General features: G+C 53.4%; 1 protein-coding gene across 4 annotated transcripts; it reads right to left on the reverse strand.

Annotated features, from left to right (window-relative positions):
* Positions 1–377: 377 nt before the first annotated feature.
* TRAF2 (TNF receptor associated factor 2) lies at positions 378–22,961 on the reverse strand. Of its 4 annotated transcripts, none has more exons than XM_017834658.1 (10): positions 22,720–22,961; positions 20,176–20,396; positions 19,498–19,576; positions 19,053–19,151; positions 9,036–9,107; positions 7,466–7,540; positions 6,212–6,571; positions 5,024–5,201; positions 4,209–4,357; positions 378–3,543 (listed from the first exon to the last, which is right to left on the reverse strand). In XM_017834658.1, the coding sequence occupies exons 1-10, from the start codon at positions 22,735–22,737 to the stop codon at positions 3,325–3,327; spliced, it is 1,470 nt and encodes a 489-aa protein (XP_017690147.1). In that variant the 5' UTR covers positions 22,738–22,961; the 3' UTR covers positions 378–3,324. The 4 variants fall into 4 exon arrangements, with proteins under 4 accessions (XP_017690147.1, XP_017690150.1, XP_017690151.1 ...); XM_017834661.1 differs by lacking the exon at positions 22,720–22,961 and adding an exon at positions 22,514–22,679; XM_017834662.1 differs by lacking the exon at positions 22,720–22,961 and adding an exon at positions 21,636–21,720.
* Between the last annotated feature and the right edge of the window lie 371 nt (positions 22,962–23,332).

A 23,332-nucleotide genomic window follows, 5' to 3' on the forward strand; every position in this document is an offset into this window, starting at 1 on the left:
GGTTTAGTCCCAGGGCAGGTGCTGCAGCTCGGGATGGGCAGGAACAGATACCCTGCAGACACTGGACTCCCAACAGCAGGGAGGGAAAAGCAGCCTGTCCCAGAGGAGCTCAGAGCTGTTATAACCCAGGAGTGCTGGATTTGCCTTTCCAGTGGTTCTGCTCTGCTAACACTGAGCCAGCACCACTGCACCGGCTCTTTGGCCCAGTGGAGCTCCAGCTGCAAGATTCCAGCTCCTTCCCTTCCTGCTCCAGCCCCCCTGGTGCTGGGCAGCTGCCCCAGGCTGCAGGGAGGCAGGAGCTGGGGAGAGCCCACAGCACAGAAATCCCCCCACCGTGAGTCAATCTTGCCCCAGCGTCCCACAGTTCATACACAAAATGCTGTTCAAACAGGTTTTATTAGTGGTTCTGACCATACTACATCCTCAAGGAAAAAAAAAAAACAAACAACTTAGTTCACAGTGCCAGGCTGAGATGGTGTGGTCAAAAGAGAAAAAAAGGGAAAAAAACCCACAAAAATCCAGCGGTGGCTTGTGCCCAGTGTCCACGTGATGGCCAGGCTGGCAGAGCTGAGCCCAGGAAGGGGCTGGACTCCTGCCTGCAGCACATAGACACAATTCCTACTGCCAGCTCAAGAGCTGCTAAAACCCCAAAAAGGCCCAGACAGCATCTACAGCACCAGAGCTGCAGACTCATCCTCCTTATCCTTGCACGGCCAGGAAAAGCTCCAGGAAGGGGCTGACAGGCCATGTCCCCTCCACCAGTAGCAACCCCCTGGCCCCAACATGGCTGGAATGGCTCAGCCTGAGCTTTGCTCGCAGCACAGACTCTCCCACCAACATTCCAGGCGCGTGCTGGGACAGGAGGGGACCATCTCCCACCTTGAAAGCCACCCAGACTCCCCCAGCTGAGCCAGTGTCTCCACAGCCACTCCTGACACTACCTGGCTGGAGCCCCCAGCCCTGCGGCAGGCAGCACCTCAAGAGCAAAGACATTCACATCAACTCAGAACAAGCACCGCCCCCATAACACACTTTATTCACAACCACTCAGTGAGAAGAGCTGACCTTCCTCTCCCTTCCCAGGCTTTTCTCAGCCTCCCTAGAGAGCTGCAGTGGGTGGGAGCAGGGCTTCTGCTAGGCTGGATTTTCCTCCTAAGGCACAGGGTGAAAGCAGCAGCACAGGGCTTGATATGTCCCATGGGACAGGCTGGAGGGGACTTGCATAAAGGAAGGGTCCTGCCTCCTCCCCCTGCCATTTCTGTCCCGCACAGGCTCCTGTCCCTCTTCTCCTGCCCCCTGCACACACAGGTGTGACAAGTTCTACACAAAGACTCCAAAGGGGGCTCAGAGGCAGGGAGAGCCCCTGGTCAGCACAGCAGCCATGGCTGTGGGAGGTTCAGATCAGCCCGGAGGACACTGGGCACCACCGAGCTCCCTGGGCAGCAGCAGGGACACCTCAAACAGCCCCAGGGGTAGGTCAGGGCAGTGCCAGTGTGTGGGGGCACAGCCAGACCCTACAGGGATCCCCGTCAGGTCACAGCCCCTCACCTAATGGTGTCCTGGGCCCTGCCAGGGTGGCTGTGCCAGAGCCAAGGTGGGAACACACCACAAGCAGGGTGGACTCTGCAGCCATCAGGCCAGGGCTGGGCACCTGGCAGGAGCTGCTGGCAGCAGGGGGCCTTTGGGAATTCCTCCCCTGCAGCCTTGCAGCCCGCAGGCCCAGCACAGCTGCCACTCCCTTTCAGGGCAATCCAGGCAGCCATGGAGGAGGATGGCCACGCTCCAGCCTTGCTGCCCACAGGAGCCAGCCAGGGCCCCTGATCACTGACTGCAGGGGTGTTCACAGCTGGTTCCTGCCACCAACAAAACATCTCCTGGGGTACTGACAGAGGTGCCAGAAGCACAGGCAGAGAAGGCAACAAAGCCTCAAGTCCACCCTGGCTCAGGAACCCACAACAGTTTCAGAAGGACCAGCTGGCACCACACAGGGATGTGGCAGCTGGCTCTTCCTCACAAACACTGAGAGATTTTCTCATGGGTGTTGAACATGTGCTGCCCAGAGGGAAGGAGCCCAGGGACAGAAAGGGGACAGCACACTTCAATGAGGGACTTCTCCAGCCCCCAGGTCCTACCCAGGTGGCTGCAGGCTCAAAGGGGGCTGAGCAGAGGAAAAGCTCCAGAGTGCTCTGACCAGGAACCAGCTGGCCCATGACTCCCAAGCCCAGCAATGGGCAGGGACAGCTGCTGCTGGTAGCTGCAGGCCCCAGGGGAGGGCAGGGGCTGGCTGGCACTGCCCACTGCATGGGCAGACAGGAGACGTGCCCCATCCATCAGTGCCACAGCCAGAGGTGACAGTGCCCAGACAGACAGACACAGCAGCACAGGCACAGACAGACGTGGAGCTTGGCAGCGGCAAGAGCACTGGGAAGGCTGGTGCAGCTGCCCCACGATGGGAGGGAAGCCAGCACAGAGCATCTGCCTGTGAGCAAAGACAGCTCCCAGCCTGGCCCCCACCCTGCCCAGTGCTGCCCAGAGGGTGGCAGGACCTGGGGCTCTCAGGGTATATACTGAGCCCTGTGTCAGGCTCCTCTGCTGGCACAGGATGGATGGTCTCCAGGGTAGATTCACTTCTCTTTCCCTATGGGCATCCCTGGTGTTATTCCGGGCTCCCTTCTGGGCAGCAACACCTCCTGCTCCATTCCACACTCCCAGCACTCACCAACCATCCCACTCCCAGCAAGGGCTGGATTCAGGGCTCCCCTGCCCCGCAGCTCCCCACCCCCTGAAGACACCGACTGCATCAACCCAGCATCAAACCAGTCCGTGTCTCTCTTGCACCGCGGCTGCCACACACCCTCCCTGTTCCCCATAGCGTGGAGCACCCAGCAGCACACAACTTACAGGAACATGGAGATCTTGGAAGGAAGTCCTAGACGGCCAAGCCAAAATCCACTGGAGGTGGAGCTTGGGCAGGGCAAACTGTTGTTTTACTACAGAGCACCATGGATGCACACTAAACTGGTAGAGCAAGAGCTGCATTGGTTTCCACTGGGAGCCCAGAGAGCAGCAGTTCAGACGCCCAAGTCCCTGCAGGAAATCTTCCATATCCCACAGCCTGCCAGTGTCCACCCAAACCTCTCCTCAGGAAGAGGGTTCCGATCAGACACCTCGTTTCCATTCAGAGCGAAGGTCCCTTTTCGGGAAGGGCTTTTCCCTTCCACTCCGTGCCCTCTCCTTGCTCCGAGACCTGCCTGAAGTGCAGCACAAGCGGGGGATGCCCTGGGCAGGGCTGGCTCCACGCTCACTGCTCCAAGGTGAGGAGGGTTAGAGGCCTGTGAGATCCACGATGGCTTTAATAAAGATGGCGTCATCACGCACGTAGGAGTTCTTGGCTTCCATGACGGAGACAGGACAGAAGAGGGGGCAGCCACTGGCGATGTTCATCTCCGTGACAGGGCGCTGGAAGGAGGAGGACGTCACGTCGGGGCGGAAGGCATCAATGATGTGCTCCCGGTTGTTCTGGTCCAGGAGCATCAGGGTGACCTGTGGGGGAAGGTGAAAACACAAGGGAGTGGCTGAGTAACAGGCACATGGAAGCCCAGCCCAGTGACCTGCTGTAACAGGTGCAGGTACCAGCAGCCACAGCCACCCCGTGCAACTGCAGAGAAATGCCTCCGAGTGGGGCAGAGAATGTCACCTCAGTGACATCCTGCAGAAACCATCCCACATCCTGCCTGTCACTGCAAACTTCCCTGTGGCAGCACAGGGCTGTCAGACTGACTAAAACCTACACCTTGCTCACAACACCAACACTGCACTCAGGTATCTCCCTGAGCTGCTTTCCCCTGAGAAAGGCAGTGTTCCCTCTCTGCATCTATGCATGTCTGCTCAGCCTCCACATGTTCCCCAAACCTGCAGGGCCCAGGAGCTGGGATCTGAGCTCCCGACACCAAGCTCCGAGGCCACCAAACTTCCCTCGCCTTCAACCCCTGCAGATGCTCTGTGGAGTCCTGAACAACCCATGTCACCCCCTTGCCCCACAGCACACCTGGTGCTCTCAGCACACCCGGGGAATCCCCAGGGCAGCCAAGACAGAGTCCTTTCTTCTCCTTGCCAAGTGGGCCAGAGTGAGAATGATGAGAAGCTTGAGTGGATGCCAAACCAGAGAGGCCCATGGCTGGGCACAGCAGGCTCTGTCCCAGACCCACCTTCTGGTTGAAGGGCCACCGCAGCAGCGCGTCGTTGGGTCCCTTCATCACCACAAAAAACAAGGACAGGTGGGTCCCACGCCCGGTGCCATCCCCGTTCAAGTACACACGGAGACACATCTTGTAGCCGTACTTGCTGGTGTAGAAAGCTGTCAGAGAGGTGCAGAACAGGAAGAGTGAGGGTCCAACCCAGCATAGCCTGGCACCAGAAGATCCCTCTGAAATTTGAGGGCTCTGAAGTTTGGAATCTGGGAGGAGCCACGTTTGGGTCTTAAAATACCTGCACCACACTGCTGCCTGCACGAGCACCCCAAAGCTGGAGCGCTGCCAGGGAATTGTGTGAGGAGCTGGTTTCAGCTTACTGCTCACATCTGGGAAATGCCTTCCCAAGAAAACAACCAGATCCCAATGTGCTGCTTGCTCACTGTTCCAGTGCTGGGCTGGGGAAGCTCTGTGAGGAGAGCCCCTTCCTCTGATAGATAGTTGAGCACTTCCCTAGGTAAGGTTTGGGCTTTATTTTGACATTGTCTCTTGCATAGTTATGCTTTAGGCATTAAAAATATATTTCTGGGGCTCTAATATATATTTCCTCCCTTCCTTAACCATTTTATTGTTGGTTTTACAGTCTCTGAGTATTTTAATTCTAACAAAAGGGTTATGCAAGGATCAGATAGTTCAACCCCCTGCCATGGGCAGGGACACATTCCATTAGACCAGGTGTTCAGGGCCCCATCCAACCTGGCCTTGGCAGCGAAGGACCCACCACAAGCCCCACACCCAGCTGAGACACAAAAGGTTTTGGGGATTTTGCACACCTGGAGAGAAGATGGCAGGGGAGCGGCCTGTTATCGCCTCCTGACGCTTCCTGGCAAACTCTGTTATCTTCCAGATGAAGACCCCATCATAGGTGGAAGCTTCCATGTTGCGGATCTTCTCCTCCATCTCTGCCATGGCCAGGTCTTTGAGCCCGATGCTCCTCTCCAGCTGCCGGACCTGCTCAGTGGGACACACGGTGCAGCCTGGTCAGAAACACGCAGGCTGTGAGCCTGGCAAGAGCCGGCAACACCGGCAGCACTGGCACCACCTGCACGCACCAGCACACTTCTACATCCCCTCCAGGACTGCTCCTTAGTGGGAGACCTTCTCCAGAAAAGACAGGGATCATAGGAGGGAGAAATCAAGCAACATAAGCCAATTCACTGAGGCTTCCTTCTGTACCCCGACATTCTGGAGAAGATTCACGGCTACAGCTCAGTACTTCAGCTGGAAGCTTTCCCACAGACAGTGGAAAAATCCTCCCAAGGAGCCACTCCGTTGGGTGAGCAGCACAAGAAGTGAGGATGAGGAGAAAAATCCCCCAATAACTCAGCACTGTGACAAAACTAAATTGAGAAAGCAAAGAACCTTCACCCCCCGGAAGGTTCGTCCCTGCCAGCTCACACAGGGTCACGCCAGTTGGGCAGCTCCCTTGCCCAGAGAGCACAGGTTCACTGCAAACGGCACAGCTCTGGGTGCCAGGAACACTGGGAGCACTCCATAGGAACTGTGCTGGAGCAGACTGGTGTGGGCAGCTCCTTCACACCTTCAGACTGTGCGTGGCACAATGCTGCAGGCAGCAGCAATGAAAGCACTCCTTTGGCAAAGGCAGCACTCCTTTGGAAACATCTGGAAGGCAAACGGCCCCGTGGATTCAGGGAGATGCAGTGAAATCCTGGGTGCTCTGGCTCTTGTTGGAAAACTTTGCTGAGGAGGAACCCCTTGGTGTCTGCCCAACTTGATAATTAACACAGATCTGATGCTTTATGCAAGTCAGTTTAGTCCCCAGCTTTTCCAGGGAGCTGCTGAGGGTTGGGCACAGGAACAAAGGGTATTTTAGTTCTGCCTTCAGATTTGTGGAGTTTCAGGGCCAGATGGTGAAGCTCTGCTAGCTCATAACAGGGAAAGGAAATAGGAAACAGCCTCTGCTGGGAGTGCTGGGAGGCCCCAGGTCAACAGTTACACACCTTGTTGCTCAGTGTTTCGATTTTCTCCTGGTCCAGCCGGTGCTGGCGGCTGTAGGCTTCGGCTGTCAGGGACACTCTCTCCACCTCCCGGTTCAGCACACAGACAATGTTCTCAAAGGTCACTGTTTTCCTCTCGAGGGCCTCACACCTTCCTAAGAGCTGCAGGGACCGGGAGAGCTCTGACTCTGAGCACAGTGAGTTTGCTGCCAGCAGCGGGGAGTTGTTTTGCGATGAGGAAAGTGCAGGAAGGGGTTTCAGGTCCCCAACACCAGCCCTGAGGCTGAGCACAGAGCTCAGCAGCATGTAGAGATGCTCCGCCAAACACTTGCTTTCATGTTCCAGGAGCTTTTCATTTTCCACCTACACGAAGAGAAACACATCCCCTATTCGGCCTGCACAATTTACACTGTCATCATTCACAGAACGAATTCCTCCTCTCGAGGTCACGACACCAGTTTTAAATTATAAAGGGGAAAAAACAAAGAAAGAGATAAAAAATGTGTTTTGGTGGGGATGGTGTGGGTTTTTGTTTTGTTTTAGAAGCGTTTCAAATCACATACAATGAGGGATGCTGGATACTTCCCCAGCTGTGCACATTGGTCTGGCTCTGCCTTCCTCCACCCCCTCAGAAAGGCTCTCTCAGATGAGCTTAACAGCACCAAAGAATAAGCCTCACATAACCCCCCTAGAGGAGAGATTTATATGAACGTCACCAGTGGGAGCTCAGAAAACTAAGTGACACGGAGAAATATGGCCTGGCCCCAGTTCTTTGCTTACAGAATCACAAACTTGTTTGGGTTGGAAGAGACTTTAAAAGCTCATCCTGTCCCACCCGTGCCATGGGCAGGGACACCTTCCACTAGACCAGGTTGCTCTAAGTCCCATCTTCTTCCCGTTGCTTCTCTGGGCAACCCGTGCCAGGCCTTCACCACCCTCACAGGGAAGAATTTCTTCCTAAGGTCTCATCTAACCCTGTCCTCTGTCAGTTGAAGCCTGTCCCCCTGAAAGCAGCATGACCACCAGAGTCCCAAAGCACTCAAGTAGGAGGAGATTTTGTTCCACAGGAAGTTCATGCAATACTCAGACTCTGCACAGCAGATAATGTGAAGCTCCATGTGCAAAGGGTTTAAAATCTCTCTTTGTTCAATTACCTGAACACAGACACCTGGGCCAGCTTGGGCAACAGCAGCTTGCACGTGAACTCTAATACTGGGACTGAAAAGCCTCAAGGTAAACCAAGAGAGGAGCCCTTACCACCTCAGCACAGCCCACAGCCTCGAACCGGCAAGGCACTTTGGATCTGCCACAGGTCTTCACATGGTCCCGAAACTAGAAAGGAAAGAAGGAAGGAAGACAGACACTGTTAGATCTGATGTGTCCCCAGTGCTCCCTTTCCATCTCACTGACATCTGGGAAACTGAACTGAGCTGAAGAACACCCAAGGCTAATCACTAGCTGTCACCATGCTTGGCTAAACCTGGGCACTGCCTGCCATCAGGCATGACTTTCACTGTATATACATACAGCCCTGACCTCTGAAGAAAGCTTACTTTCTCCTTCTCTTGATGGCTGGGAGGTCTCACTGTTCACCAGCACATACAAGAGAAAAAAAGCAAGCAGCACAGGTACAAGCTGCATATGCTGAGCAATAACCTTCCCTAACGGCTGAGGAAAGGGAGGCAGAGGGAACAACCCCACAAAACAGGGACACATTTCATTTTGGGCACTTCACATAACACTGGTGAGGACGTGCCACAGGTTGGTATTTTTACCTCCATCCCAGCATTATATTTCTGCAGAGAGGTGCCACTAACACCCCAGCACTGAGATGACTTGTTCGGGTTCCCACACAGCATATGATTAATCCACCAAGCACTGGCACAGCATCAGCTTGAGTTTGATACACCTCTCAACAGATACCAGAATTCTGTTCTGAACAACCATCATATTCCCCACTTAACTCCTACATCTGCTACAACAGATGTCAATTAAAACTGGTTTTAAACTACATTTTTAAAGGCTTCTAGATCCATCTAGCTTGTGTAATGTGTCAGGTTACTCAGAGTTAACACGGCTGCAGATAATCAACAAGAGTTTGAAGAGATAAACAAAAGAGTTAAAATTTAAACGCAGAGTAGATTACCCATGGGGATCCCACGAGCCAGCTCTTTGCAGGGCTTCAGCTCCAGCCTGCAGACAAGCAGGGCTGTACCCAAAACTCCAGCCCCCAAACAAGCTGGGCTGCCTCGCCAGCCCCCAGCCGTGCCCTACACTGCCCATTTAGAAGAACTCTTTTGGTCCTCTTTTTGCTGCCTCTGTTCCCTTGCCCTGCTACTAAAAAACATCTGCCCGTAGCAGGCAGGATGGTTTCAGATGAATGTGCTTTCTGAATATGTTTTTCCGAAACTTTGATTTTTCAGACTTTTGAGCCTTGTCCCAGGAGCCAGCAGCACAGAGATCCTACATACGTGGATTCCATTAGATGGTTAATTAGAAATCAATTAATATAGCTGGAGATGGGCTCCCTTGCCATAACTGCAGGACACAAACCCATGAGCGTGCTTTTCCCACAAAGGTTTTGCTCCCAGACATGAGGTGTCATCAGCAGCACCAGCACAGACCTGCAAGTGCTGGTGAGTCACGTTCCCTCACATCCACCCAGTACTTTCAGCCTTACAGAAAGGTCACATCCACATTAACAGTTGCCACTCCATCATCCTCTCCACTCCACTTCCTAATGGACTCAGTTTTCCTCCTTGTTCCCAGAATGCCAAGCTCAGCCCATAGGGACAAACACCTCCACGGCACAGGGTTGGATGGATACCTTCTCCCTGGGAATCTTCTTCCCACAGCCTTCACAAGTCAGCGGGAATTCAGGGCAGACTTCATCATGAGCCTGTGAAAAAATGAACATGAGATATTTGTCCTCTACATAAAAGCCCCACTGAGGGTTGGTTTATAGTTTATTACAGCTGAGTGCTGTATTTACCAACCTACACACAAGACCTTGGTCATGCTGATCACTCTGCACTGCTAACTCATCCTGTGACTTCCAGGCTACCCCAATTTTGGGTTTCTGTGTAGACTCAACCTCCATTTAAAAGCTGTTATAATGATTTTTTAAAAAAAATATCAAATTACTGCTTTGATGACCAAGATAATCAACAGGAAGTTCCATTTACGGCTCTGCCAGAAGACACATAGGGGCAGGTTGAGTGAAGTCAGCCACTACCTCAGCAGGACAATTTGGATAATTTTTCCACTGTAATGGTTATCAGTCAGTTGAAGCATGGGCCCAGTACTGGCTCATCCCACGCCAGGCTGAGTTGTCTGATTGTATCTTCCCATTTGAATCAGAATACCATTTTTCTAGCAGAAGGAAAATATTTTTAAACTGTTTCATTTAGCAGTCCCTGCACACAAGCACCTGACCCTCCAGCCAGAGCTCATGGGTTGTGTGATGGCCAGAGGGGCTGAGCAACTGATCAGGGCAACATGATCCTCTGTCCTCAGCAGACTCTTGGGCAGCAATGCCAGCTAAACTGGGAATGCTGGAATATGCCCCAGCTTCTGTGTTGTTTCCACACTGCCTAACCCTTCTCTTTACACACTGACCAGTTGAAATTAGGCATTGGAAACACCATGAATATGCAGATCAAAATTCAGATTAAAAGATAAGGGCACTGAAGTCTCCTGCCATGGTAGAGACAGAAAATATACCAACAAGGAGCATTTCTAATGCAGCTGTCTGAAACGAGATGTTTGAAAACTTGTTCACATTTAGTCTCTATTGACAGAAGGTCCTGTCTTGGGGCAGGGCGAGGGGGGGAAACACATATGGGGGAAAACTTCACCCTGTTACACATCAGAAAGCGGAAAATGAAACCATCAGTGGCTCAGCGTCGGCTTCTTGGTTACTCTCTCCTTTTTATGCTTTAAGTGAGTAACCAGGCTCAGAGCTTCACTGCATGTCCCTGGTGACCAGCCAGCCGGCAGGGTTTGGGGGGGGCACTGCTGCCCACACGGACACTCTTCCTGCACGGACAACTCTGCCTGCACAGACACTCTCCCAGCACAGACACCTCCCCCTGTGCAGGAGGAGGCCAAGTGCCTGCCCTCATCCCACTCACTCAGAGGGGCTGAGCCCTTTCTTCCACCCACCTAGTGCTCTCCTGTGCTAGAAACACTCAATAGCGTCTCCCCCATGACCCACAAAGCACTGGCAGAAGGACAGAAGGTCTGGCTGAAGGAAGGAAACTTCACTGTAGAGACAACTATTTTGAAAGAGATTATTTTAAACATATGGTCTCCCATGCTAACATGCTGAGTGTAAAACTACCACCCCCTCTACACTCCCCACCTCCCAGCATTTATCCTCCATTCCAACTCCCGGCAGCACCACACCCAAGAGCAGGCAGCCCTGCCTGCAGCACAGGAAGGAAACCAGCCCTGCCGAGCTCACAGTGCAACTGCTCTGTATGTAAATGATTTAAGACACCCAGTAGCTTCAGCCAGTGCAGATCCAAACCTCCAGACAAACATTTCTGTATAAACAGTTTCAGGCTCTTCTGGAATCCCTTGTTCCTCCCACCCCACGTGGGTGTCAGAACAGAGATGGATGGTATCACTGTTGGAAGAAATCCACCCCATCCCGGAGCCAACGAGAGCAGAGGTTGGCACTTGAGCCTCATCTGCCACACTCCACTCCCACAGGAATGGGACAATCCCTCTGTTTACACCTTTCCTACACCCACATCTGTGAGCCCCTGCTACAGGGACTAGCACCACTGTCATCCAGGCATTCACTGGGAATGTTTTCCGGAGCTCTGGAAAACCGTGGCTGCGAGCAGGGCTAGGCAAGAGCTGGCCCTCTCCCAGAAGGAACTAGAGTGGAAATCAAGTTAGACAGGGGTCAGAGGGAGGGGACAGCCATGGAAGAATTAAAGGGGGGCTGGAAGACAACAGTCTGGCTCAGACCTTCAGGGCTAATCTCTGGTGACCTCAGTGTTGATTCTCACCCACTGAGGCACATGCCAGCCTGCAGCATCCAACAGCAGGAGCAGGAAAATCAACCCAGGTTAAAAGCCTGTCAGCAACATCTGGCTCTTCCCACCCAATTAAAACCAAAACTGCTGATTGATCCGCACATTGATTTCACTCCCTAATAATAAACAGTGAGACAATCCCACAGCAGCCTGTCCATCACCCACCACCAGCAGACAGGCAACTCTCTGGAGGGGCAGCACCAACCTCTGCTCTCTGGGATCGGTGACAGAACCCCAGGTAATGCCTGGAGCTGCGCCAGGGGAGGTTTAGGTTAAATACTCGGAAAAGGTTCTTCCCCCATGGGGTGGTCGGGCACTGAACAGGCTCCCCAGGGGAGTGGTCACGGCCCCAAGGTTGACAGAGTTCAAGGAGTGTTTGGACAGTGCTCTCAGGGACAGGGTGGGATTGTTGGGGTGTCCTGGGCAGAGTCAAGACCTGGACCAGACGGTCCTGTGGGTCACTTCCAGCTTGGGATATTCTATGGTTCTATCACAATGCCAGGATGAACTGCTCCCCTCTCTCTGCCTCAGACAAAAGCAAAAGCTGCAGTTTAATCTCATTGCCACTTCACCTCTTAGGGTGTCGCTAAACTTGACTTCAACTACGGAAGAGGCTTCTGCTGGAAATCATTATCCCCATACCCTGGTGGCAGAGCAGGAGGTGCCCCTGCTGCCCAGCTGCTCTGCTCGTAACCTGCCACATCCACACAGGTCCAGTTTTAAGGAGCTCTTGTAACCACATTGGGAATCCACCAGTGTGACACAGGGTTCCCCCTCCAGCAAAGCGACAAGGCAGGTGGCTGGGAAACACCACTGTTGAAGCAGCTGCTGCCTGATACCTCTGCCAGAGCCTGCGGGAAGGTCACAGCAAAGGGCGGGGCTGGCAGAGGGACAGAAGGACAGACTCACAGTGAGCTGCACCCTGCAGCCTTCCTGCAAAGTCTCCTGGTCTTGGAAAGTCAGTCCGTTCATCTGCTCTGAGCACAACAACAGCAACCATAAGCAGACACAGCTCAAGGGCTTGGCAGCTGGATGGGAGCAACAAAAATGAAGGAAAACTACCAGGACGGCAGAGGAAAGCCAGGTGCCATGGCACAGGGCACACCGGTGGCTGTCAGGGCTTGGGCAATCTCCAGCCCCAGCATTGCCATGTCCAGCACTTGGCTCCTTCACCATCTTAGCCTGGCTACAAGGAAAAGGATGGGCCCATGGAATTGTAGAGGAAAACGTAGAGGAAAATGGGTCTCCAGTGTAAAAGAGAGGGGTTTGAGGGAACCCAAATCCATTGCGCCAAGAAGCATGAGTTGTTTCATGCACCTCTCCCAGTTCCCCAGGGGCTCCAGAGTCTCCAAGATGGGAATGTGCCACACAAGGCAGATACTTTGGGACGTCCTGCTCCTCTGAAGTCACCAAACCCTTCCATACTGGAGCTCCTAATGCCAGGAGAGTCCTAAGCTGATTCTATGCCAGGCCTGCTCCAACCTTTCCCCATGCAGGTGGGCTAGGCTACCAGGCCCATGGTGACCACAGGCTCAGTCCTTGTGCTACTGCATGGAACCAGCAACACAAGGCTGGAAAGCAGGAACCCAGTCTGTAATTCCCAGTGCCAAGTGGGAATGGGAGCTTTCTGAGACTCACACAAACTGGTGCCAGACGCAAACTTCTCTCTTTGCTGGGACATGCTGGTGACAGATCCAAGCAAGTTCACTTGGCACCACAAATAATCAAACCTCAAAGAAACTGTCAAAACCAAGGACGAAGTTCCTATCAGTAGCTGCTGTTGGCTCCAGCTGGGTGGGTGTAGGGCAGCAAGGGCACAGCAACACAGCACTCCCTCACTGCTGCCCAGTGCCCATCCGAGCTGATGACAGAAGTGGTCAAGAACTCTTGCTTTTGGCATTGACGTTTTACTCATCGGCTTTTAGGGCTGATGTTAGAGAGGCTTTGCTTTGGGGCTTGTTGGCAGAGGGACACCGAAGCAGCATTCAGGCACTGAAGACAGGTGTGAAGGCAAGAGCAGGTTCTGAAGGTAGAAAAGGGTACGAGATACATTTGAAGCAGCATCAGCTTTTCCATCATTTCCTAAAACAGACTCTGCCTTTCCCTGGTTGCTTTGAACTAGACAAGCATGAGGTGGTGGCACAATCCAGCGTGCTTTTTCCAAATCCCTCTATCATCACAGAGGAACGATTTTCCTAGGGAAACTCTACTCCAAAACAGAGCCAGGGCTGGACCCCCAGGGCATTTTAGATCAGCCTGAGTCTGACCCTGCCCTGGTCCAGCTCCACTGTTCCCCACCTCGGACATGGCCAGCTGCACTGCAAAACCAAAAGGACTAAATCTGCTTGCCAAGGAAATTAAAAATCATGGCGCTGGACTACGCTGAGTCTCCTTAAACAGCTGGTTGACACGTAAGGAAGGGTCAAAGCAACTGGGAACATCTGATTAGAGACAACTCTGCAGGTCTTCCAGGCTACAATTAACAGTCACAGTCCTGGTCGTGTCAAAATGCCCAAGATATGCTGTTCACACCCAAAGAGGTCACTACTGGAGAACACTCTGTCACCAGGGAGGTGACATCAGTCACACGGCCACACTAAGGATGCCAGGCACCAGCAGGTTTGTAGCCAGGATCTGAATTCCTCTCTGATGGCATTTCTGCTGTGTGCTTGCGGAGGTGCTGCAGGGCTGGCGGCCACACTCCGAGGAAGAACTGCACTGTGCAGTGACTGAGCACTCGGACAGGCTGCCCAGAGATGGTGTGGAGTCTCCCTCACTGGAGATATTCTGGAACCATCTGGACACAGTCCTGTGCCACGTACTCTGAGATGACCCTGCCTGAGCAGGGAGGTTGGGCCAGATGAGCCGCTGTGGTCCCTTCCAACCCTACCCGCCCTGTGATTCTGTGAAAGCACTGCCCATACTGACCAGCTCCCAGGACAACACTCCTGGAAAGAATCTCCCTCCTTTCCAGCACTCAAAGCTTCACCTTAATCACTCAGATCACAAGGGACAGCCTCAGGATGAAGTTCTCATGGGTCTACCTGACCTCCACACCAGGAAGGGTGGTGCTGGCACTGGCCAAGCTCTGGGAGCTGCAGATGGTGGGCAGGGGCAAGGGTGGCTCCTCTGCCCCGCAGGCAGTGTGGAGATGAAGGCTGTGAACAGAAGGATTTTTACAGCATGAGGCTGAGGACACCACTGGCACTCAGAAAAGGGGAGATAAGACAAATATTTCAACGGGGAGAGGTGTCTTTTACATGCTGGAGAGGCTGAGCCTGTGGTGAGCAGCTTAATTTCAAACTCGATTTCTCTCTGCTGTCCAAGAAGTTGGAAGTGCCCAAGGGTGTGTGTGTGTGTGATTATGGCTTTGGCTCCTGCCAGACACCTGGAGCCCAAAGAACATCTGCCTGGCCCTACAACCCCCCCAGCTGCATGCATGGCAAGGGGTTTCCTCAGGTATAGAAGGGACACACAGCACTCACCTCCACTTCAAATTTGTGACTGACAGCTTTTCATTCTCCAATGGGCAGATGCCAAAACTGTTAATTTTTGGGCCACCACAAGAAGACTGAGTTGGTTTTAGAAACGAAGAGCAGACCCTCCACAGCCGGGGCTTTCCAACCCCCTCCCACGCATGCTCTCTGGCACTCCCTGTGGCTTTATCTCCCACCATGGGCTTGGAAGGGAAACCGCCTGGGGCCTGGGCAGCCAGCTACACAAACTACTGTGGGGACTGTAAGGGAAGCTGGGATGTGTCTGCGGCTCCAGCTCTGGAAAATAAAGATGTGTCAGATCCCTTTTACCAAAGCAGCAGGTCCTTTTGGTCACCTGCACATGCAAGTCAGGGATTCTCCCACCAGAAAGTGGTCTGGTCCTGCTGCTCAGGCTGGAGCTGGCTGCAAAATGCACTTCACCACCAGGCCAGAACTTGGAGCCAAAACTTCAGAAAAAGACAATAAATGCTGTACTGAGTTTTAAAGAGAAGGCTGGTCACCCTGACACGGCATCACCATGCCTGCCACAGCATCTTGAGTGTTGTACCCCACACAGACAGCACTGATAAAACACTCAGAGGTACATCTTTGGAGTAGCAGGAGCCAGGTGAAGGAGCTCCAAAGACCAGCAGCTCTGCTCTGAGCAATGTGCAAAAGCCTGAAGATGAAGTTTCCGTCTCAGCTGAAAATCACCCCATTCCTGGGGTACAGCTGGGAAAGGGGGGCATGACAAGGTGATGGGGCAGTGGGAGGCCCTGGCTCAGGGCCCCCAGAAGCATTCTTGAAGGGGGTCAGTTTTCCCTACATGAGGTGCAGTAGGGGTTCTCCAGCATCTCTCAGTAAGAACACTGGGCAGGAAAGAACTGCCCAGTTATCCTGTTCTCCTGGTCCCAGGAAGCCCAGAAGGAACATCCTTTCCGACACCACAGGCTTTGGAATAACATCACTTGAGTTCTGAGTCTTGCACTTTCCACAGCCTTCCAAGCTTCACTTACAGCGAACTCTCTAAAAGCAAGGTGTCAACAACAAACTCAAGGAAACCACATCCCCTCCAGCATGGATTAGGCCAAGTTATCCCCACAGCTGATAGTCACACTGCCTCAGGAGCTGAGCCAATCTGTTTTTCTAGAACTGCCCCACAAAACTTAATTTAAATACTGCTGTCAGGATTAAGCTTAAAAATTAGTTCTTCTTCCTAAACTTGGTCAATTCAAGTTCCTTATGTCTCAGATAATTCTGTTTCTTCCCAGCTGAAGGGGGTACAGTTAAATCCCCTGTCTGGGGCAACCAAGGGGAATGCCGAGACTGACCCCCCTCCACAGCCCCCTCCTCCCATTTCAGCCCTGGAGGGAGGGTGAAAAATGGGAGCTGGTGGGATGAAAAGCAAAAATATGAGAACTGAGGATATGTTGATAAAACAAGAGAGGGGCGTGGGCAGCTGGAGGTACTGCAAGGCAAGAGGAGAAATGCATCAGAGCCGAGGTACCACAAACTCCCTCTGCCTGGATACCACTGGGCACATTTTGGGCTCTTTGCTTTTGTTCTAACAGGCTGGTTTTAGTTTCTGCATCCCTTCTCGGACTTTCCACCTGAATCTAAAGGCTCATGCCCACAGCCTTCTGTTCTGTATGTACACGCAGGCAGATTCATCAGGAAACTCATACAGGAAACAAGGTCACTAATGAGAGAGAAAAAACCCTTCAGCCCCACCACAAACTGCTTTATCCAAATGCCACTAAATATTTACAAAGGCTGAAAAATGCACTTTTAAACCTAAACTTAAGTTTTCATGTGATCCACAGAGCTTGAAACAGAAGTGCAAGTCATGACCAAGCAGACTGCAGTCGTTCAGTTTTGTATGTCCCTTTGAGAGGTGAACTCTAGTCTGCCTGAACAGAAAGCAAAACTGACATCAGCTCTATTCATTTTTTTGAAGCTTGAGCTTTCCAGCTGCAGAACATTTTTACCCTGTGCATGCCCTGATAAGATTAACAAACCAGAAGTGACAGTATCTCTTGATTTGCAAGGGGGGAGCAGCCTCTCTCAGTACAACACATGACTTTTAAATTAGCAAACAATGAATTCACTCTGAGGGACTTTCCATGTCCTGTCAGAAATAGCTCTGAGGGACTTTCCAGAGTGGGAGTGCTGAGCCGCTGCAGGACATTACCCACAGCGTAGCTACGGATACAACAACGCTCCTGCACCAGGCAGCTCTAGGCTGTGGCCCTGAAGGCTGGGTTTAACTAGTCCACAGTATTGAGAGGCTCTGGGCCAATGCAGCTGTTCGGTGCCTCCTTTCCCAGCCACACGGCTCTGACAGCATGGAGACAGCCAGCACTGACTAAACGCCACAGCTCTTTGGCAGGCAGCTGGGAGGAGATAACACAGGCCAGACCTTGCCTCCTCCCACCAGTTCCCAGGAAAGAACCAGCTTCTCCCAAGACAGCACAAAATAACCTCCTCCCTTAGGCTGAATGCCACCAGACAGGCAGGAGAGGCAAATCAACTGTGAGAGGAACCAGCTAGCACTGCTCCAAACCCCCAAAACCCTCACACACACAGGACTGCCCTAAGACTCACAAAAATCAGGACGGTGGAGACTCACAAACCCCTGGCAGGGGAGAGGTGTGCCACAGACCCACAAGCTATGGGGCCCACCTCTTTCAAACACCCTTTGTCTGAGCAAACACCAAACTGGGGCTTGGGAAGATCAGGTGTGAAGGAAAAAAGAGGCACAGCCTCATCCTTTCAGGAGCTCTTCAGCAGCTGTGTGTAAGGTTCTGGGGCATCACACACACCTGCAGCCCTGCAAGAAGTCAGCCTGATCCCAGGACAGCTCCCTGCTCCTCTGAAATCCCAGGGGGAGCCCTGGCCAGACTCAATATTTTTAGGCCACACAGGGAGGACCTTTGATAGCTGATGATTTTTGCTGAGCTCTGCAGGAATGTGTTAAGATTTTTCTTAAACCCAGAAGAAGTTCAGCAGAGCTTATCAGCCACAGCACATTCAGCACTGGAAGCTGCTGACAGACGTCATCTGGTTTAGTCTAATGGAGATGAGCTCACTATAATCATTGCAGAGGGCATCAGGCTTATGGACACCAGCAGAAATTGAAGCATGAAGCAAACAATCTGCAGGCACCACCAGCACAGCCTGAACCTTGGAATCAGGGTACACCCTGTTCCCTGAAATGCAACCCCCAAACTCTCCATGCTGCAGCAGTGTTAAGCTTTTCACCTGACATTTCTTGTCCCACATCCACACCATGAGTCTCTCACAGATCAATGAATGAGGGTTCACAGCAGCAGAGCCATTTAGCACCGACACCCTCATCCTCTGGACTGAACTTTGAGCACACAGCAGAAGGCTCAGAGAGCAGGACAAGGAAGCAGAGCTCCAGAAGCACCTCTCTGCTAAAAGGTTCAGCAGCCTGGGCTGAAAGCTCAGGCCTGACGTGCAGCTGTTGCTTCTTCCTTCCACCTTGCAATGGCATCATAGAGGGCATCCCAACATTAGCCTCGACAAACCAAGGTGAAACCTGTTCCTGACACACATCTCAGTCACTACCAGAGCTCTGTGAACCACAAGGCTATAATCTTTACCTGGGGCAAGTGTTAGAGGGAAATAAAATTCCTCTTATCTCAACCCCTCCACGTGGTGGTTCTGCCATTCCAAGAGGGATGATAAAACTATCCTTCGGGAGCACCAAAGCTTCACAAGTGAATATAGATTCACATGCTATGGACCAGGTGCCCACGGCCACAACTAAAACCTGGATTAAAAAGCTAGTGGGCTCCTTGAGAAGAGCAGAGGTGGAAAAACCAGGCTTGTGGCCCAGAACAGCCTGGGGTGATGGGTGACCAGCCAGTGCTCAGTCCCACTGTCCTGGTAGCTATGGGGACAGCTGAAATAGGGTCATGGCCAGGCTACTTTCCCTGAGCTGATGGATCTGAAGGAGGTTTTAGGTTCATATAATGCAAAGAAATTCACAATAACTTCATGGCACGGCACCGTTTCTTGATAGTCTTTTATAGCAGAAACGAGCTGGAGACATAGCAGGTGGCTCTCACCATGGAAGCGACATGCTCGCAAGCAAACCTGAAACGGTCTCAGTCCAGCCTGTGCCCTCAGCAGGGCATACAATCCCTCACTCTGGGAATCTCGCCAGTTTACAGCGAAGCCCAGGGATTTGACAGCTCCCACCCCACCCTCAGTGGGCACAGGCAACTCCCGAGCCTTCCCGGAACACGGAGGAAAGAAGGGTGCAGACGTGGCAAGCCCTGGGGTGGCCTGTACCTCGTACTCTTTGATGGTGCCCCTCCAGGTGCAGCCGCTGTTGATGCACATGGCTGGCAGACTCTCCACCTCCCGCCGCGCCGCGTTGTCGGGGAAAGCCTGGAGGGTAAGAAACAAGCAAACCACAAATACTACTGAGGGGTTGCAGTTTTGATCAGGACTCCTAATTCTTTTTGAAGACTCCTCCCAGGCCAGTTGCCCCATCGCAGCCTTGGAGGTGTGCTAATGGCAACCAAATTGCTGTGACAGCATTAAGTAGGGCACCACCACACACACGTGACCCGGATTTCAGCACCAGGGAGGCCAACACAGCAGTCACCACTCTCACTACTGATGAAAAGGGTTCCTAGGAATAAGGGGTTCTCAGAGCCCATGTTTTAAACAAAAACTGCAATTAGTGACACCAGCGATCTGTTAATTTTTTCTTAAGTGCATTTTTTCTTACCGAGCTTGTTTCCAAAATAGAAATTCCTTCTTCGTATATTCCTTCCTGGATACAGCTGGCACACTTTTGAGGTCCAGCACTATCAGACAGAAAAATAATCATCAAACACAACAAAAAGGAATTGATTTATGATTTAGCAATAAAGTGACTTCTGGTAACTTTACAAAATCAAAGAGCTTTTTCTATTTTTAAAACACGACATTGAGCCTTTCCTCATGTGTATTTTTGATGCCTATTTCTAATTCTTTTTTCTTCTCATGATTAACCATTCTATTAAGCTTTCCTCACTTAATGGCAGGAGTGAGACAGAACACAAGGAAATTTATCTGGAAGCCAGCTTGTGCTTAAATCTCTTCCACTTTGACACAACCACCAAATGATGACTTTTAGGAGCATTCAACAGCTGTGATGAAGACTGAGGGAGATGGGTGATATGCCTGGATTGCCTCCTGAACAGCAAAAACAATCCAGGAAACTATGGAAAAGGGAACTCCGAAGCAACAATGAAGGCAAGTCAGAGATTAGACATTCCCTTAGAGAAGAGGTGATGCTGAACCTCAATGATTAAACACAGCTCCCTCGCTGAGAGGGTTCTGAAAATGAGACTTTTTCTTTCCTTTGTATCTTGAAAATACCTTTTCAAGCATTTTGTGTCCATCCTGAAGGCACAACAGTTACCTGATGATTTTCTTCAGGCAGTAGGAGCAGTAGCGATGGCCACACTGTGCCTGGAACGGCCGCCTCAGGATGTTCTTGCAGTCAGAGCAGAGGTATTTGACCTCCAGTTTAGTTCCCAGGATCTCCTTTGCAAACCCAGGCTGGCTTACATCCAAAGAACCAGGTGGAGAAGAGTTTGCTGCTGCCATGTGAACGAAAAGTTCTGGCTGTATCTCCAGAGACTGAAAATAAAAGAATTTCCCCTATTTGATTATAACAGCATGGCCGTGATTTTTCATATGAACACATTACTCACAGTCATGTTACACTGGCCCCCAAACCCCACCAACACAGGCAAACACACTGATGTAAACCACATCACAAGCCTACTTTCACCTGGTTAAAAACACGGGAGAAAACTTGAATTTCAGAACTAAATCCAGAACAAAGAGATAGGGTGGACAGACCTCATAAAACCCCCTGTCCAAGCTGACTGAAATGCAGCCTGTTCAGAGAAATCACAGCTTCTGGCCCCAAACAAGGTAAAAACCTGTCCTAAACCTGATGAGGAATACAATAAATGGCCCCAGTCCACCAAGAACCTGTTGACACTGAGTGAGGTGACCACAGCCTACCGATGTTTGTTCTCATGTCTGTCAGAAAGCACCAAAATTCTGCTTCGAGGCAGTTGGTCCCAGGGACACACAGTGCAGCCCAGATTCACTGGTGATGCCCAAGCAGACATGCATAGCTCTCCAGAAGGATGGAAAATGAGCACATGAGAGGCACAAGCAAATTGGAAAGGAGGAAAAGAACAAAATGCGTTTGTTTTGACTGCTTATGATGATCTAAAGGTGCATCTCACACATTCATTCACTGAGAGTACATCCCACAACCACCCAGAACGCCCAAGGGAGCATATACATGGAATCTCAGACTGGTTTGGGTTGGAAGGGACCTGAAAGCTCATCTCATTCCATCCCCTTGCCATGGGCAGGGACACCTTTCACTATCCCAGGTTGCTCCAAGCCCTGTCCAACCTACCCTTGGACACTTCCAGGGACCCAGGGGCAGCCACAGCTTCTCTGGGCAACCTGTGCTAGGGTCTCTCCACCCTCACAGCCAAGAATTTCTCCCCAGTATCCCATCTAACCCTGCCCTCTGGCAGTGGGAAGCCATTTCACCTTGTCCTGTCCCTCCATCTCTTGTCCCAGGTCCCTCTCCAGCTCTTCTGGAGCCCCTTTAGACACTGGAAGGGGCTCTGAGATCTCCCTGGAGCCTTCTTATCTCCAGGTGAACACCCCCAGCTCTCCCAGCCTGGCTCCGCGGGGAGCCCCCACGAGCGGACACCCCGCGACCCGGGGAGGTCTGTGCCAGACCCAGGAGGGTTCTGTGCCGGCGGGGGCTGCAGGCGGAGGGAGGCCCGCTCAGGTTCCGGCCCCGTCCCCCCGCTCCCCCCCGGTGCCCCCGCCCGCACTCACCGCCCCTCGCTCCGCACCGGAAACGCCGCCGAGCCCCGCCCCCGGACACGTGTGTGCGCCGGGCCCCGCCCCCGCACATGAACACGCCCCCACATGGCCACGCCTCCCCGCCCACAGAGGGCAACGGCCCCGCCCTCGACACCGAACGGGACCCACCGGGACCCCCACACCGACGCAATGACACCGACACAACGACACCGACACAACGACACCGACATAATGACACCGACACACCGACTCCCCCACACCGACACACCGACTCCCCCACACCGACATACCAACCCCGACACACCGACAACCCAAGACCCCCACACAGACACCCCCACACCGTCACCCCCACAGCATCACCCATCCCTGCACCTCCAACACCCCCACACCAATCCCTATCACCCTCCCAAAACCCCCACACCGACACCCCCAGTTATGCCTCCTGCCATACCCACCGTCACCCACTGTCAGCCACTCAGTATTCCTATCGCCCCCTCACACAGCCCCCCCAAACACACCCTCTGCCACTTCTCATTTCAGCACCGCGTCCTGATGATCCCCCACGGTCCACTGCCATATCCCTGCCTCAGGCCACCCCACTGGCAATGAACCCAGCCTCTCGGGAACCCACATCCACCCCCTGGGTCCCCTTATCCACCCCCAGGGTCCCCTCATACACCCCCCCCGGGACCCCCCATACACCACCTGGGACTCCCCCTCCACTCCCCTGGACCCCCCCTACAGCCCCCGGGACACCCCATACGCCTCCCTGGGTCCCCTTTTCCATCCCCAAGGTCCCCTCATCCACCCCCCATACACCCCCCGGCACCCCCCATACACCCCCCGGGTCCCCTTATCCACCCCCTGGGACCCCCCTCCACCCCCTGCACCTGCTGGAAGGGGGCCCGGAGAGACTGTGGTGCTCAGCCCGGGGGCACCCTGATCCCCCCGCGGGGTCCCACCGAGGGACAGACACCCTCCCGCTGCATTCGCAGGGTGAGAAGCCCCTGGTCCCTCGGGAGCGGCCCGGGGTGAGCCTTGGCACCCTGAGGAACTGCTTTAAGCCACTTTTGGGCAGCGGTGGGTGCTCCCCTACCTGCGCACAGAGTGCCATAGCCACCCCGCGTCCCGTGGCGCCTTCCCGAGGACACGCGAAGGGGGAGGCCGGGAAGGGTGGGCGGCGGCAGGACAAACGCCGTGTGGGGAAAGGCGCGGCACAGCCGCGGCGAGGTGCTTTTCGCAGGGGAACTTGCTCATCGAAAGGTCACCGCGGCAGGATTTGTCACCCGGGGTCCCCAGCCCGCAGTCCCCCGAGCCCGCCTGGGCGCGCGGGCTCCAGGGCTTTACCGCTGGCACGTTCTCACTGCGGGGGAATTCACCCGGGCTGGGGAAATCTTGCCCGGCCAGAGCCGGGGCAGCCGGCTCAGTGCTGCCCTGACCGAGCCGCCGAGGAGGCTCCCCCGGCAGCGCGGCTGCGAGGACGGGGCCGAGCGGGTCGGGGCTCGGGACACGGCGGGGCCGCGGCGGCACCACGTCCTGCTCAGGCTGCCGCCGGGCTGCCGGGAACGGGACATCCCTGTCGGCACCGGGAATGGCACGAGCAGAGCTCCCCCGCACCGGCTTCGCGTCACTCCTTGCACTGCAACCGCCCTTTTCCCGGCACACCGCACTGCTCTGGGAACACCAGCATGGAAAGCTCTGCAGGCTTG

Source organism: Lepidothrix coronata, unplaced genomic scaffold (genome assembly GCF_001604755.1).
Source record: "Lepidothrix coronata isolate B3197 unplaced genomic scaffold, Lepidothrix_coronata-1.0 Scaffold237, whole genome shotgun sequence".
Taxonomy (NCBI): Eukaryota; Metazoa; Chordata; class Aves; order Passeriformes; family Pipridae; genus Lepidothrix; species Lepidothrix coronata.

Excerpts from the sequence above, each read along its gene's own strand:
- TRAF2 (XM_017834658.1), bottom strand. Across the intron at positions 9,108-19,052 it reads GCACCATCAAAGAGTACGAG|GCTCATGATGAAGTCTGCCC; the intron begins GTACAGGCCACC and ends ATTTTTTCACAG. Across the intron at positions 6,572-7,465 it reads CTGTGGGCTGTGCTGAGGTG|GTGGAAAATGAAAAGCTCCT; the intron begins GTAAGGGCTCCT and ends CTCTTCGTGTAG.